This window comes from Sciurus carolinensis, chromosome 12 (genome assembly GCF_902686445.1).
Source record: "Sciurus carolinensis chromosome 12, mSciCar1.2, whole genome shotgun sequence".
In the NCBI taxonomy this organism is placed as follows: Eukaryota; Metazoa; Chordata; class Mammalia; order Rodentia; family Sciuridae; genus Sciurus; species Sciurus carolinensis.
In genome coordinates this window covers 28080660-28095388 of record NC_062224.1, presented here as the reverse complement: position 1 = coordinate 28095388, position 14729 = coordinate 28080660, and the positions used below count along the sequence as shown (strand labels likewise).

The window sequence follows — 14729 nt, the reverse complement described above, 5'->3', positions numbered from 1 at the left end:
ACTTTTGGGAAAGGGACCTACCTCTCCAGGTCGCTGTCGTTCTAAATCTTCACAGATGCCATGGCCACAGCGCTCCTGAGAGCCCCCTTCACAGTCATTATATTTGAAGGCACATTGCGGTCCATATGTTTCAGGTGTGCATTTACAACTGTTGGTGACATAAGAACACAATGCCAGGGATTGTGCTTTAAGGCCAGTGCCTGTGTCTTAGCATCAATAAAAAACACTCAAATTGCAAATCGGTGATATTAACATGGAACCATAATATAGCATCACAGATTGGCTGGAGCCCTGGGAGAAAATCACTGTTCTGCTCCAAGCAAAGATTTATTGAATGTGTTATCTTCACAAATAAGGTATTAGAGAATCATGACTTAATATTCCATAAGACTACCTCTACAATTCCTCTTGTATCAAGTCATGAAACAGCACTTTCAAAGGTCAGACATCTATAAAACATGGGTGATAAAGCTGATTCAAGAAGGGAAAGGGGGAGATCAGCAAGTTCATTCATCATCCATTCTGCTGGACTTGCCAGTAAGCTCAGGTGACATTGACTAAATTAATGACTCCCGAATGTTCTCTAGGTTGGTAAAACCTCACATGCAATGTGATATCCATATCTGAGTCTATGATGATTACTTTCATATTACAAAGGGTGATAAGTCTTCTATCCATAAAAGATGTATTCAACATAGTGACATTTCTTTCATAGTCACATTTTAACTCAGGACAAAATGTAATGATTAGATGATACCTAAGCTACCAATGAGCATTTTGTTACTAGAAGATTTCAGACCAATAATAATCAAATAAAGAAAGTTGCTTATGACATTGTTCCTTACAGTTGCTGAGTTAGCTTTATATCTGCACTGCAGCCTTAAAGGGAACTTGTGGAGGTAGGAATGTGGGAGTTGAGGAAGAGGAAGGGACAGAGGAGTCACAGAAGCCTAAGTTTATTCACACTCATCTGAACACATCTGAGGGACTGGAAGAGCCCAGAGGTCACCATTTGTCAGACTCCAGCAGCACTGGCAGGGAAAGCCCTCCTGAAGAGAATGGACCCTCAGGTTCAGGGGACATAGACAAGGAAGAGGGAACATCTACATGGCCCTACTTGACTCTCATACCTGGAAAAAGGATCAAGTTTCTAGTGTTCTAGAAAAGGGGCCATTCTACAAGGTGGAGAAACTCTTTTAACAATACCCACTGAGGTTCAAGGAGCTCAGCTAAGATCTACAGATGATGTTTGAAATCAGCTTGGCTGTTTAAGAGGATCAAGCGCCCCACCCCGGGGACAGGATGTGGCACATGCATGGTGGTCCTCATAAATAATTGCTGGGGGTGATGTCCTTGGTCAGTTTTTAAGGAAGAAGCCATCAGGAAACATGGCCAGAAGACTGTGGGGAGAGTAAGACTTTGGGAACAGTTTCCACGAACTCACATGTAGGGTTACCAGGTTAGCAAATAAAAATTTAGGATGCCCAGTTAAATTCTGAATTGCAGACAAATGGATATTTTTGGTATAAGTATGAGCCATGCAATTTACAAGGCCATATATATTTATATGAAAGCTATTTCATTAACAAATCACATTTCCAAGTATTATAAGATCTTTTCTCATTAAGACAAGGTCATAGAGGAATAACAATAAATGATTAAACTCAAGGAGAAATTCAGTTGTTCTGTCCCTTCCTGTAACTACTTATCTTCCCCCTCTTCTGTTTTCTATACTTTTCCTCATATGTTCTATTCCCTTTCCTCTTCTCTTTCTCATACTTACATAGAATATGTTTACAGAGAACTTCATTAGATTTGGAGAATTGCAGAATTTTTACATTTCATATACATTGGAGCATTTGATCCAACTGACTTTATTGTAGAAACTGCATGTCCACACCACACCCCACACCTGCAAATTTTTAAAAAATCTTAAAATCAATTATTACTAGCTTTCTAAATCTCATTTCTTTCTCTTTCTTTTCCTTTGTTTTTCTCTTCCTTGCCAAGTCTATTTCCTAGATATGAGAGATCTGTTTGGGAAACCCTGGGACAAGACATTCCAGGTTTAAATCTGTTCTCCTCACATACTCTACTAACTCACGCATGAGCATTAGGCTCTAAAGGGATTTGTGTTTATCTAATCACTAAGCACTTAACTATAGGTAAATGACAGAAGATTTGAGAGGAGATTCTGGTCCATGGACCTGCAGTCAAATCTTCTTTTTCTCCTCTTCCTTCTCTCTTGCTATTGTCATTCGGACATGAGTGAATCTTAACCCTGTAGACCTCTTTCAGTTAAGTGTAGATAATGTGAGATGATAAGAGGGAGAAGAGAAGCCAAGCAGACTATAGGCTTCCCTGCTGTGATCTCAAAACAAGTATTTTAAATCTCATTTTACAGACACATGCTGCCTATGGCCACGGGATTGATGATTGATGGAAGATGAATGAAAACCCAGATGTGTGTTACTCCTGCACCATTATTTTTCCCTGTTAGAGTTCTATGTTCTGAAAGGTGAAGTTGCGTATGAAGACTTTGCATTTGTATATGTCTTTTTAACATAAAAGTTTTTGCATGTGAAAGGTTTTTTTCAAGGTGATTCCATATGGCCTTTAAAGAAAAAAAATAACTAATTATATACTTCCTACATGAAAATAAAAACCATGTGTGTATTTTAAACTACCTTAATACTACTCCTGTCTTAGTTATTAGTTACTGATTGGTTACTGAGGTCACCTTTGTAATAACCTTTTTTCGCCAACTTGGTTCCAGCAGAATAAAGTTAGGCTTTTCAGACTTCAGAAAAATTATAAGTGCATTTGGCAATCGAGATTATGTCAAATATGCTTCCATAGTCATACTTTAACTTTTGTTAGAGTCCATGGTTCAATACCAATATACTGACTAACCAAACGAGATAATAAGTTTAATACTTAACTATCACCTGAGCAAAAACCAGATTATCCTCATCCCTCAAGCAGCGCATGTTTTAAAATCCACCACTGATACGAATGAAAAGAAAACACACTAATCATCATCACGTTCCTGGAGAACAAATGCAACTCCTTTTACGTTTTGCTTTTTCCTAAAAAGCCTTTCAGATCTGAACCCTAAGTATATAACATACACCACCCATGCATGGCAAGTTCAGACCCCAAGGGCTGTCTTAAATACAAAGTAAGCAGGGAAACAATAAGAATCAATTCTTCACAATAAAGAGGTCATAACAATATTGAGAAGTGGTAAAAGACTATTCTGTTAGCTGTCTGAGGCAGTTGAGTATAAAACCTCTAGTCAAAAGAATGAGCAGAAATAGATAATGTTTTTTCTTGCTTTTTTCTCATTACTCTATAAAATAATTTTTGCCAAAGATTTGCCTATGTAAGGGGCTTTCAATTAATTAGTATTTGCACAGTGCTTTATCTTTTCAAAAGTCTTTACAGCACAACCATAGAAACGAAATGATGTACCCCATTTGTGTACAATGAATCAAAATGCAGTCTATAAAAATAAAAAAAATAATTTAAAAAAGGGAAAAAGTCTTTACAATTATGAACTATTAACCCTGTTAAAGATTCCATTTTTCTCCCCAAGTAAATTGGCTCTGAGAGTTAAAAAACAAAAATCCCTGAAGGAGGCCTCAAATCCAAAAGCAAACTTTGTCCATCATGAGCACATTTTTGCAGGTCCAGATTATTCAACAGTGACTCAAACTTTCCTTTAGCAAATGTGTTTTGACATTTCCCAGAGGGATTTCTAGTCTCACTGAAACTACTGATTAATAAGGACTTAGCCTCACAAAATTAATAGAACCAAAGAAAGCATCTAAATGTTCTCTGCTTCATTATGTACAGATTACACAATGCAAGAATTAAATTTTATGCTCATGGATTTTTTTTTTTTAATATTATTCCTTCAAAAAGTCACCATTGTAGGCCTCCATTAGAGTGCTTAAGGCGTAGGAAATCACCTGGGATTCCTGAGGCTTCACTAATCATCCTCACATCAAGAGGAAAAAACCAGATTTAAATGTTCCACTTCTTAATGTCTTCCAGCAAATCTATGAAGGGCACAGATTAAAAGCCAAAATCATTTCCAGAGCCAGCATACAGAGGCCCTGTGCTTTCTTTTACTGGAAGGTACAAGAGATTTGGGACTGCTCTTTCAAAGTTGAAGCTTTAATTTAGAAATGCCGCTTTCAACAAATAAAATGGTCCTCCCTACCTCCCTCTCCCTCTCTCATTTTGTATGTATCTGGACATACAGTAAATATCTATGAATGTTAAAGATTTTTTTTTCCAATTTCCATTTTGCAATGAAGACAAATAATGTGCTGAAAGCAACAAAAATAACAGCATGCTTGGGTGATGGATTTTGTCCCCCTTGCGCATCTTTATTACTTTATTGGCACACAAGAAATCAAAAGAGACAGCGATGATAAAGGAAGATCAGGAGCGAGATCTAATCTACAGGACATTTCCAGATATTGGGAAAGCCAGAAAGTATAAGTGCTGGGAATCAGGACATTTGTCACTGATATCTCCAAGTAGCAATTCTGCTTGATAAATGACCATAAATAGAAACCAAGAGATAATGCTTTCAAGGGAATGAAAGATAAACTCAAGTCTGACTGTTTATAAAAGCAAGGGGCAGAGGACCATTTAAAAGCAAAGTCCTAAAAGCAAAACCTTTAAAACAGTTCAGTGGCTGTGCCTTCAAAGTTCTAACACAGTTTGTCCTGTGCCACACAAAAGCACTTTAATAACATGGGATTCAATTTAAGATAGAGGTTGATAATGTCATTTTTGCAAATGGTTGAACTCATAAACATATCTACTAGAAGTTTGAATGATTTAATTTTAACCTGGAATGAGCAAAAGTTTTAAAGATCAGATTTTTTTTTTTTTAAATCACTTAAAAGAAAAGGACTGTGACTGCTTTTTGAGAACATAATGTCTGAATAGATGACCGGGATAAAAACTAAATTGCTACACTCAGTTTTGCTGGAAAGAACAGAATGGATATTTCTCCAAGGGAATTGAAGAGCAAGATAACGTAGATGCTAGGAAGAGAGCAAACAATTGCCCTTGAGTCCGGTGAGATTATACCTCAGTGTTGAAAGAATTTATTCAGGTCCTAGCAGAACCAATTTCTTAATCCTTAAATAATCTCCGAAAACAGGAAACCAGTCAAAATATAGGGACAGATAATGTCTAGAGATTTTTTTTTAAGCAATTTTAAGGAACTCCTCACAAAGAAATTTGATGATGATCTGCTGCAAAGTTCTGGATTTGATTATTAAAAAGGTAATATGTGAACCATCCTGGCTTTGATGAAAATAGTCCAAAGTGTGGTGGCAAAATGGAGGCTTTGTGATACTAACTCAGTTTAGTAAAGAAACAGAAAGGTTTCTGTGGAAGGCGAAGCTTGAACTGAGCAGAATACTGTGGAAGAATCATTTGACCAAATAAAAATTTTAAAAAAGAAAACATAGGCCTGCTTGTAGATTTGGAGAGGGATCTTGTGGCTTATTGAAGACACACATTTAATAACACAGTTCAAAGTTGGATCTTATTTCGGTCAACTTTTTTACACAGTGTTGAATGAAGCTATGCTTACTAAAAACATGGACTCACTAACACAGGGCACAATAGAGCAGTGGTTCAACTGGGTTGGTGGTGAGGCCCCTCTCCCACCCCAGGGCTGCCCCTTCTGTGCTCTGATCCTTACTAATGCTCCAGATCATGTGACACCATGCTATTCTTCCTCTCTACAGAGTGACTTTCTTCCCATTCTTTAAGATGCTAGAGAAAGGGCTGGGGAGATAGCTCAGTTGGTAGAGTGCTTGCCTTTTAAGCATAAGGCCCTGGGTTCAACCCCCAGCACTGCAAAAAAATAAAATAGAAAGATGCTGGAGAAAGAACTTCATGGGGTGAGAGTTGAACATTCATTTCATGAGTTTTTAAATTTTTTAAAAATTTTTTCTTTATTTTTATTTTTTTCTTCATCCTAACCAACATTTAGGAAATGTTTTATTATTATATTTTTCCTAACTTTTAGTGGTGTAGTATAGTTGTACCTATTGATGGGATTTGTTGTTATGCACTCATATATGCACACAATATAACAATAAATTTGGCTAATATCACTCCCCAGAATTTCCCCCTAAATTTTTAAAATAAGCTTGTTTCTGTCTATAAGAACATGCTGGGATTTGAAATGTATTAGAAACTACCAATCAGTTTGGGGAGAAATGAGTCTACTATTTGAGTCCTCCTCTCCAGTAACATGACATGATCCATTTATTTAGGATTTTGTGTTTTTTTTTTTACATCAGTAATTTATGATTGACAGCCTGCCAATTCTGTGCATATTTTGTGAGATTTATAATGAAAGATTTCATTTATTTAGCGATGTTGTAAATTGTGTTTTACATTTTAGTTTTCACGCGTTCATTGTTAGTACATAAAGATGTGATTGATCTTCCTCTGTTGATCTAGTATTCATGAGCTTTCGTTGCTCTAAATAAAAATGGCTATGTATATGCTCAGTCAGAGCCACATACTTCCCCAGGGAATACCGAGTTTTTCAGGTAACACAGACAATTGAGATGCTGTGGGATACTTTTAGTCCTTCAAAAATGCAACAGATGGCTTTTTAAAAGAAGTTACCTGTAACTCCCCATTGTGTTCATACAGGTGGCTCCATTCTGACAGCTCAAGGGCGTTCCTGAATAAATTGCACATTCGTTAACATCAACTGAGCAAAGAGGACCCTGTAGACACATAAAGAAGAAATTTAGGTGTTATGGGTTATGGAGGCATCTGGAGGCTAATTTTCATATGGTATGTGTAAGGATTTACATATGGAGAGTAAATAAGTCCTCAGTTAAACCAAATACAAAAATACTAATATTGACCATCAGTTATCCTTCCTCTACAATTCATATTTGACCTAATTATATCAAAGAGCTCTTCATAAGAACACAGCAGTCACACAAGAGAATCCTTATTCAGATGAATCCTCATTTCACAATGGCCCTATGTGAATGGCCTCAGTTTATACCCAAAGCATTTAAAATCAGCATATACAGTGACACACCACATCAATGTTTATAACAGCTCAATTCACAATAGCTAAGCTATGGAACCAACCTAGGTGCCCTTCAACAGATGAATGGATAAAGAAAATGTGGTATATATACACAATGAAATATTACTCAGCCATAAAGAAGAAAACAATTACGGTATTTGCTAATAAATGGGTGGAGCTACAAAATATCATGCAAAGCAAAATAAGCAAATCCCAAAAACCAAAGGCCAAATGTTCTCTCTGATATGCAGATGCTAATACACAATAAGAGGGGAAGGGAGACTAGAAGTTCATTGGATCAGAAAAAGGGGAAGGAAGTGAAGGGAGGAAGATGGGAATAGAAAAGACAGTAGAATGAATGTGAGGTAACTTTTCTATGTTCACAACCAATGAAACTCCACATTGTGTGAAACCACAAGAATAGGATCCTAATAGAATAAGTTATATTCTATGTATGTATAATATGTGAAAATGCACTCTACTGTCATGTATATCTAAAAAGAACAAATTTAAAAGTATAAAAATAAATTTTAAAAAAAAGTAATGCTAACAGAAAAATCATGGCCTTCGTGTAGTTATTCTAGCAAGCGAACTCTTCCCTAAGATGACTTGGCATTCACCGGGGTTATATAATCACGCTTGCCATCATTTGGCATACATGGTATAATTCATTCTGATTCAGGAGTCACAGAGTCCTAGAAACTTTAGTTGGAGAATTAAATGTGTCTTAATGAGTCCACAACAATCACAGATGCTGACTCACCAGGACTTTTCATCAAAGACAAGTGACTCACCTCCCACTGTGAGGGACAGATGCAATAAAAGGAATCATGCAGATTGAGGCAGGTTCCTCCATTTTGGCAGGGATTGCTGCTGCAAACGTTTCTGTCCACTGTCTGAAAAAAAAAAAAAACAAGAGAGCGAGGTCAGTCAGTATGCTAATGACATTGGCTATTCCCAGTGATGAAGGGCAGGTCTCAGAGCAGGTACAGGATTTCTTTTTATTCCTTATCAGGAATAAAAGTGGGGTCTCCTCCACTTCCAATCAATTACTCCAGCCCTTCTGCCAATCGATTCTCTTACAAAAAAACTAAAATGTGCTTCCAATTATCAGTTGTGTTCCGATTCCTTAACTCTTCATGTGCTTTTATCAGGGATGGGATGAGGGGTGAAGGAAGAAGATTCTCACTCCATTCTCTGGAAAAGTATTTATTGTTCATCTGAGAAATATGCGTCAGTGGAGGAGAGCAAAGTTTTCAGGTTTGGGAATAATAATGGACATTTCAATTGCACTAAGAAAAAAAAATGGAAATTTCCCATTCTTTGGCCTGTTATTCTTATCTTTGGTACCCCAGATAAGCCTTTGAAATCCGATCTCTTTTTACAGGCACCCCTCCTCCCATGGGTTAAAATGACTGAACTCATTTCACTCCAAGTCCCTTTGTTTGAAATGTGGCCAGCTGAGGTACACCCTCCGCCCTGTGCTCACCTGACCACTTTCAACCAGAGTGGCAAACAGACCTACCTTTGTCTGCGCAACCTGGCCATTCTTACCTAATGTCAGCTACCAGTTTCAATCTTGTAAGAGTTTTAATGTCTTCAGGGACAGAGACAACTTTTTGAGGGGACGAGTGATAATACAATCAATCTGTTTTTTTATTAACTTTTCCTACAGTCTAGTTCTCTGTATACATAGGGCAAAGTGTGCAAGGCATTCATGTACATATACAATGACTCACAGAAAAACAAAATCCAGCTCATTTCCTTTGTTTTATAGAGGAAATAGAAAGCCAGAGGACAGTTCAGCAGCCCAGTACCACTTGGTGCAAAGCCCATTCTTTCTCTACCCTTGTCATCAATCAGGAGACCATACACGCGCGTTGGGGGACTTCTCTTTGAGCACTCTGTTCTCTTTCATTATTCTATTTGTCTTTATGCCAGTACCATAATGAGCTGTGTCCATCCAAAGACACGATTAAGAATGTTCACCACAAGCTCATTAGAAGTGTTTCTGGTGCACAAAAGCACACTGTCTGGGGATTTGAACTCCAAAGCCCATGAGGCCCAGCAGCAAATGAAGGTTAGCAGTCAGAGGAAGACAATAGGGAGTGACAGGGACTATAGTGGCCAGAGAGCCCATGACCTGACCACAGGCAAAAAGGCATTCTTGTTCAGAAAGCACTAAAAACTTTTCAGGAGGGAGCAGGAGAGAGGAGACATCTTGAACTCATTTTGGCCATGTTCTCCAGTTCTTAATCTTTGGTAGAAACAATGAAGCATGGTAGAAGGCTAAAACCTCTAGCACTGGGTTTTGTTCCATAGCACAATTCCTTGCTAATTTTCATTCACTCAACCATTTCTCCAAATGATGAAGCCTGAGGGTCAAAGTGGTGAAAAGGAGTATAGAAACTTGCTCACAAACTTCAAGCACAGGAAGTAGAGAACAATGCTCTAAGCTTAATCAAAACTATTACAGCAGATATTCTTAACCTAGAATCCCACAAAACTATGACTATGGGGAGAATCTGTGCATTTCTCTGGGGAGAAGGTTATGAAAGAATCTTAATGACTCCAGTTACCCACAAAATAGGTAAGAAGCTTGAAATTGCAGAGTTGGCTTATAAACATTTGGTAAGGTTATAGAACATTTGTGGTAAGAAATGGTTCACATTTAATTACCAGCAAATGTAGTTTTAAGGAAATTTGAAATATTTGTGATACACCCCAGACTTTTGAACTTAATGTTAAAGAGCATGCTTCACTTTTCAAAACTGAGTCCCCGATACCAGAATCAGCAAGTTGGGAGATTACTAGCTGATTAAACAGAGCACATTTAAACCTACTGTCAAAGAGTTAAAGGTGCCATTGAGGAAGGGATCCGTGGGCTGTGAGTTTTGGAGCCACAAAACCTCACATTCCCAGTGACCCTGGGCTGGTCACTGTATGTCTCTTAGATTCAGGGTCCTTGTCTGAATCCTGGGAAGTATAAGCTGAGATGGGAACCAAATTATGGAAAAAGCACATCTTTGATATCTACTCTTAAAATGAGAATATCAACTCTATTGATGGTTGTTGCATATTTTTCAGTAAAAGATATAAGGTATCTAGTTGTTACGGGCCTTACCTGTTGTAAGTGTTGAAATTTTCTCTCAAGGTCCACAAGCTAGCAGTGGGGAAAGAAAAGCATCGATTAGCTGGTGGGAAGGTATTTCACCTACAGTGTTGCATGCTCCACACATTTTCCTAGTAGACTCTACCAGGGGCTGACTTTGGTCCTATCTTCATTAACTTTTCCCTCCTCATTCCTCTCTCCTCTAGGCTTCTCTTGCATCCAATCACATGTGTTTCTTCCTTCCTTCCTTCCTAGATTGTTTTGTTTGTTGTTGTTGTTTTGGTACCAGTGATTGAACCTAGGGGTGCTTAACCACTGAGCCACATCTCCAGCCCTTTTTTATATTTTATTTAGAGACAGGGTCTCATTGAGTTGCTTAGGGCCTCGCTAAGTTGCTGAGGCTGGCTTTGAACTCATGATCCTCCTACCTCAGCCTCCTGAGCTGCTGTGATTACAGTCATGCGCCACTACGCCCAGTTCATTCCTAGGTCTTTTTAAAAGAAGTATACCTTCCTGTAAGCTGTCTCATTGTTTCTCTGCACACTCTTTTGAAATTCTCATAAAGTCATGAACCCCTTCACCAATAAGAAGGTTGTATCAGAACTTGAGTAATGCCTGCATGTGCAACATACTGTTGCCATAGCATTTCCAACATTCTGTCCATCGGCACTTCTGTATCCTCCATTAGAGAGATGCCATTTCACCAAAAAGTCCACAATTACAATAATAAATCTCTAAAGAGAAGATGAAGATGGTATGTTTCCTGCAAAAAAATTTACTTACACAGTTGAATTAAGGAGAACTGATTTGCTCTTAAGATGTGGATGTCAGACTTACCGTAGAATTAAGTTGATGGATTTGATTAGATATATTTTGGGGCAGATCAACTGCACTCCTTTTTAAAACTATAATATCCTCTTTGTTTTTCTGGATCTATTTTTAAAAGAAAATAAGGAGAAGAATGCCGTTTTAAAAAATGTATATGTCTTAGAGAACTATAATTTAAAAAATGAGTAATATTCTGTTTTAAGCACTAAGATCTTGCCTACTATAAATACTAAAATAATGCCATGAATAATAAACTTTAGACCAAAATAGCCACAGCATAATTCCCCATACCCTTTTTGGTAAGAATATATTAATGTATTTTCTGTTTGCGTATTTCCCATAATTGTTTAGGGTGCTTATGAAGATACTTGACTTAGAACCAGACTCTTTAAGTTTTAAATCTTGGGTCAGCCCCTTATCGTGTGTCTTCGAGTAAATTATTTAACAGTGCTAGCATACCTTTAACTCCCTTAAAAATGTGGTAATAATAAACCCATTTCACGCAGTAGCTGTGAGGGTCAAAAGAGATAATGCATATCAGCCACTGTGCAAGCATATAACCCAGACTATACTCTACACCATGCTAGCTGTACATTATAACAGATATGCAGGCGCAGTGTAATAAACTCTGAGCTGAAAACATTCAATAAGGCATGAGAAATAATTGCCCAATACCGTTCTGTGGTAAAAGTAAACTTGTCACATCAACGCCTTTCTCTGGTTACCCTCCCCTTCACCTCCCTTGCAGAGGAATTCCAGTATGACCCTCGGTATTATTTCTAGTCTAGGGTATATTTTCCTGCACAATGAGTCACCTCTGTTAGCATTACTCCCTCCACCCACTATTAACTCTATGTCACTGTCCTTTATAAGAACTCATCTTACTGCCAATCATGTCCTCTGGGCTAAAGAGACAGGTACAGATGAAAACAGAGATGTTCAATTAAGTCACTATGTAGTGATATGCAAAATGATTTCAGTAGGTTTGCAGTGTATTACCTGATGCACACATTCACTGAGGTCTTCATCATTTAATTTAATTTTTCCCAGGGGTCCAGTTCTAAATTCAATGTTTTGGGCAGATGATGTCAGAAACACTAAATTTCCTCTCTCTGAGGCTATGCGAGGTCTATATAATACAACCAGAGAATGTATCAGTAATTAGCACATATAATTTAAAAATATAAACACTGTATATCTGTACACAGTATACATCTATGCTCTAATCATCTGCCACTTCTTTATGAATTTCCTGGAGATATCTCCTAGTAACCATATAGTTGGTTTATGGAAAAATAAGTAATTTATATATAAGAAAGTAATTCCATGTCTCAGTCCACATAATTTTCCCTGTTGGCTTTTTACCACCACTGTTCTGCTCAAGAAAAAGTACACTTTTGCTTATCTGGCTCTTGTGAAAAGTGGTGAGGAACTCCTCTACTCCTTGAACAGAAATAACCCCTGTGTTTACTTACTGTTGGAGATCGTCAGTACTTCTTTTTTGTTGCTTCTGTTCAAGTTCTCCAGCTTCGCCATCTAATTCAGAAAAAGCCAATAGAATAATCAAACTCCAAAGTGGTGAGGACATGTTCCTCACCAGCCTCCTAGATTGCCAGGTGAGAGAGGTTTCTCCAACCACTGAGTCTAGAAGTTTGGTTACCAGCAAACCAAGCAGTGTACTCTGACCCTTGGGATATCCTGAACTTTTCAGTCTTTTCTTCTTTGTCCAAGAAGGCTATGTTATTTTTTTTTTTTCTTACTGAGGAATGTAAATGATCTTAGTTCTTTCAGTACTCTTCAACTTGGGAGAGGTCAAAATCTACCTTAAGTGATGCACAACTTAATCATTATTTGTTTGACCTTTGAAACATTCACAAACTGCTTTAGAAACATTCACGAGAACAATTCTTGCTTAGAAAACACCTTTTGACAAGTGATGCTGGAAAAACTGAATATTAACATGAAAAGACACTGGACCCTTACCTTGTACCATATACAAAAATTAATGTAAAGCAATTCAAAGACCTAAATCTAAGAGCTCTTAGAAGAAAACAGGGAGAAACCTTCATGACCTTGGATTTGGTGATGATTTCTTAAGTCTGACACCAAAAGCACAGGCAACAACATCAACAACAAAAAGCACAGGTGGCCAAAAGATAAATGGTCTACGTCAAAATTTAAAACCTTTGTGCATTAAAATACTATCAACAGAGTTGAAGTAAATCATGGAATTGGAAAAGAGATTTGCAAATCACATACATGATAAGGGGTTCACATCCAGAATATTGAAAGAATCCCACAACTCAAAAATAACAAAAAACAAACCAAAAAAACCAACCTGATATTTAAAGTGAGAAAAGGACCTGAATACATATGTCTCCAAAGAAGATATACCAATGACCAAAAAGTACATGACAATATGCTCAACGTTACTCATCAGTAGGAAAGCAAATTAAAACTACGAGATACCACTTCTTATACATCAAGATGGTTGTTATTGCCTTTCCCCGCTACCCAGGGAAGGGTTCACACAGTGTTGTTCTTGATTCCTGTCGTAACATAAAGGGAAACTGTCACAATGTCCTGCAAATGAAGCAAGAGGATGTCCTCAAATTCCTAGCAGCAGGAGCCCACTTAGGTGGCACCAACCTTGATTTCCAGATGGAACAATATGTCTACAAAAGGAAAAGTGATGGCATATACGTCATAAATCTGAAAAGGACCTGGGCGAAGCGTCTGCTGGCCACTTGTGCCATTGTTGCCATCGAAATCCCTGCTGATGTCAGCGTCATATCTCTAGGAATACTGGCCAGTGGGCTGTACTGAAGTTTGCTGCTGCCACCGGAGCCACTTCTATTGCTGGCGCTTCACTCCTGGAAGCTTCACTAACCAGATCCAGGCAGCCTTCCAGGAGCCACGTCTGCTGGTGGTTACTGATCCCAGGGCTGATCACCAGCCTCTTACAGAAGCCTCTCATGTCAATCTGCCCACCATTGCTCTGTGTAACACAGACTCCCCTCTGCACTACATGGACATTGCCATTCCATGCAACAATAAGGGAACTTGTTCTGTGGTCCGATGTGGTGGATGCGGCCGAGAAGTTCTGCGCATGCGTGGCACCATTTCCCGTGAACACCCGTGGGAGGTCACGCCTGAGCTCCACTTCCACAGAGATCCTGAAGAGGTTGAAAAGGAAGAGCAGGCTGCTGCTGAAAAAGCTGTGACCACGGAGGAATTTCAGGGTGAATGGACTGCTCCAGCTCCTGAGTTCACTGCCACTCAACCTGAGGTTGCAGACTGGTCTGCAGGTGTGCAGGTGCCCTCTCTGCCTATCCAGCAGTTCCCCACTGAAGACTGGTATGCAGCTCCCACTGCTCAGGCCACTGAGTGGGTAGGAACAACCACTGAGTGGTCTTGAGCTGTTCTGCAGACACTTATTAAGCAAAATGGAACTAAGGTTAGAAAATAAACACAGTTTCTTTTCTTTTTTTTTTTTTGACAGTACTGGGGATCGAACCCAGGGCCTTGTGCTTGCAAGGCAAGCACTCTACCAACTGAGCAATCTCCCCAGTCCAAAACACCAATTTCTTAAAAATAAATAAATAAATAAAGATGGTTATTATTAAAAAAAAAAAAAACAGAAATAACAAATATTGGAAAATACATAGAGAAATTGAAAACTTTGCACATTCT

At 38.3% G+C, this 14729-nt stretch overlaps 1 protein-coding gene and 1 pseudogene across 1 annotated transcript in view; one reads left to right on the top strand and one right to left on the bottom strand.

The window, feature by feature from the left end:
• Cubn (cubilin) overlaps positions 1-12627 on the bottom strand; it is a 281227-nt gene extending 268600 nt beyond the window's left edge. The window contains exons 1-7 of the mRNA XM_047520823.1: positions 12512-12627; positions 12036-12165; positions 11046-11141; positions 10221-10259; positions 7891-7992; positions 6676-6779; positions 22-148 (exon numbers count right to left, since the gene is read on the bottom strand). Coding sequence (XP_047376779.1) covers positions 22-148; positions 6676-6779; positions 7891-7992; positions 10221-10259; positions 11046-11141; positions 12036-12165; positions 12512-12624 — 711 coding nt within the window. The 5' untranslated portion in view covers positions 12625-12627. The remainder of the gene's footprint in view (positions 1-21; positions 149-6675; positions 6780-7890; positions 7993-10220; positions 10260-11045; positions 11142-12035; positions 12166-12511) is intronic.
• An 896-nt stretch (positions 12628-13523) lies between these two features.
• LOC124961161 (40S ribosomal protein SA-like) lies at positions 13524-14454 on the top strand (annotated as a pseudogene).
• The last annotated feature ends 275 nt before the right edge of the window (positions 14455-14729 follow it).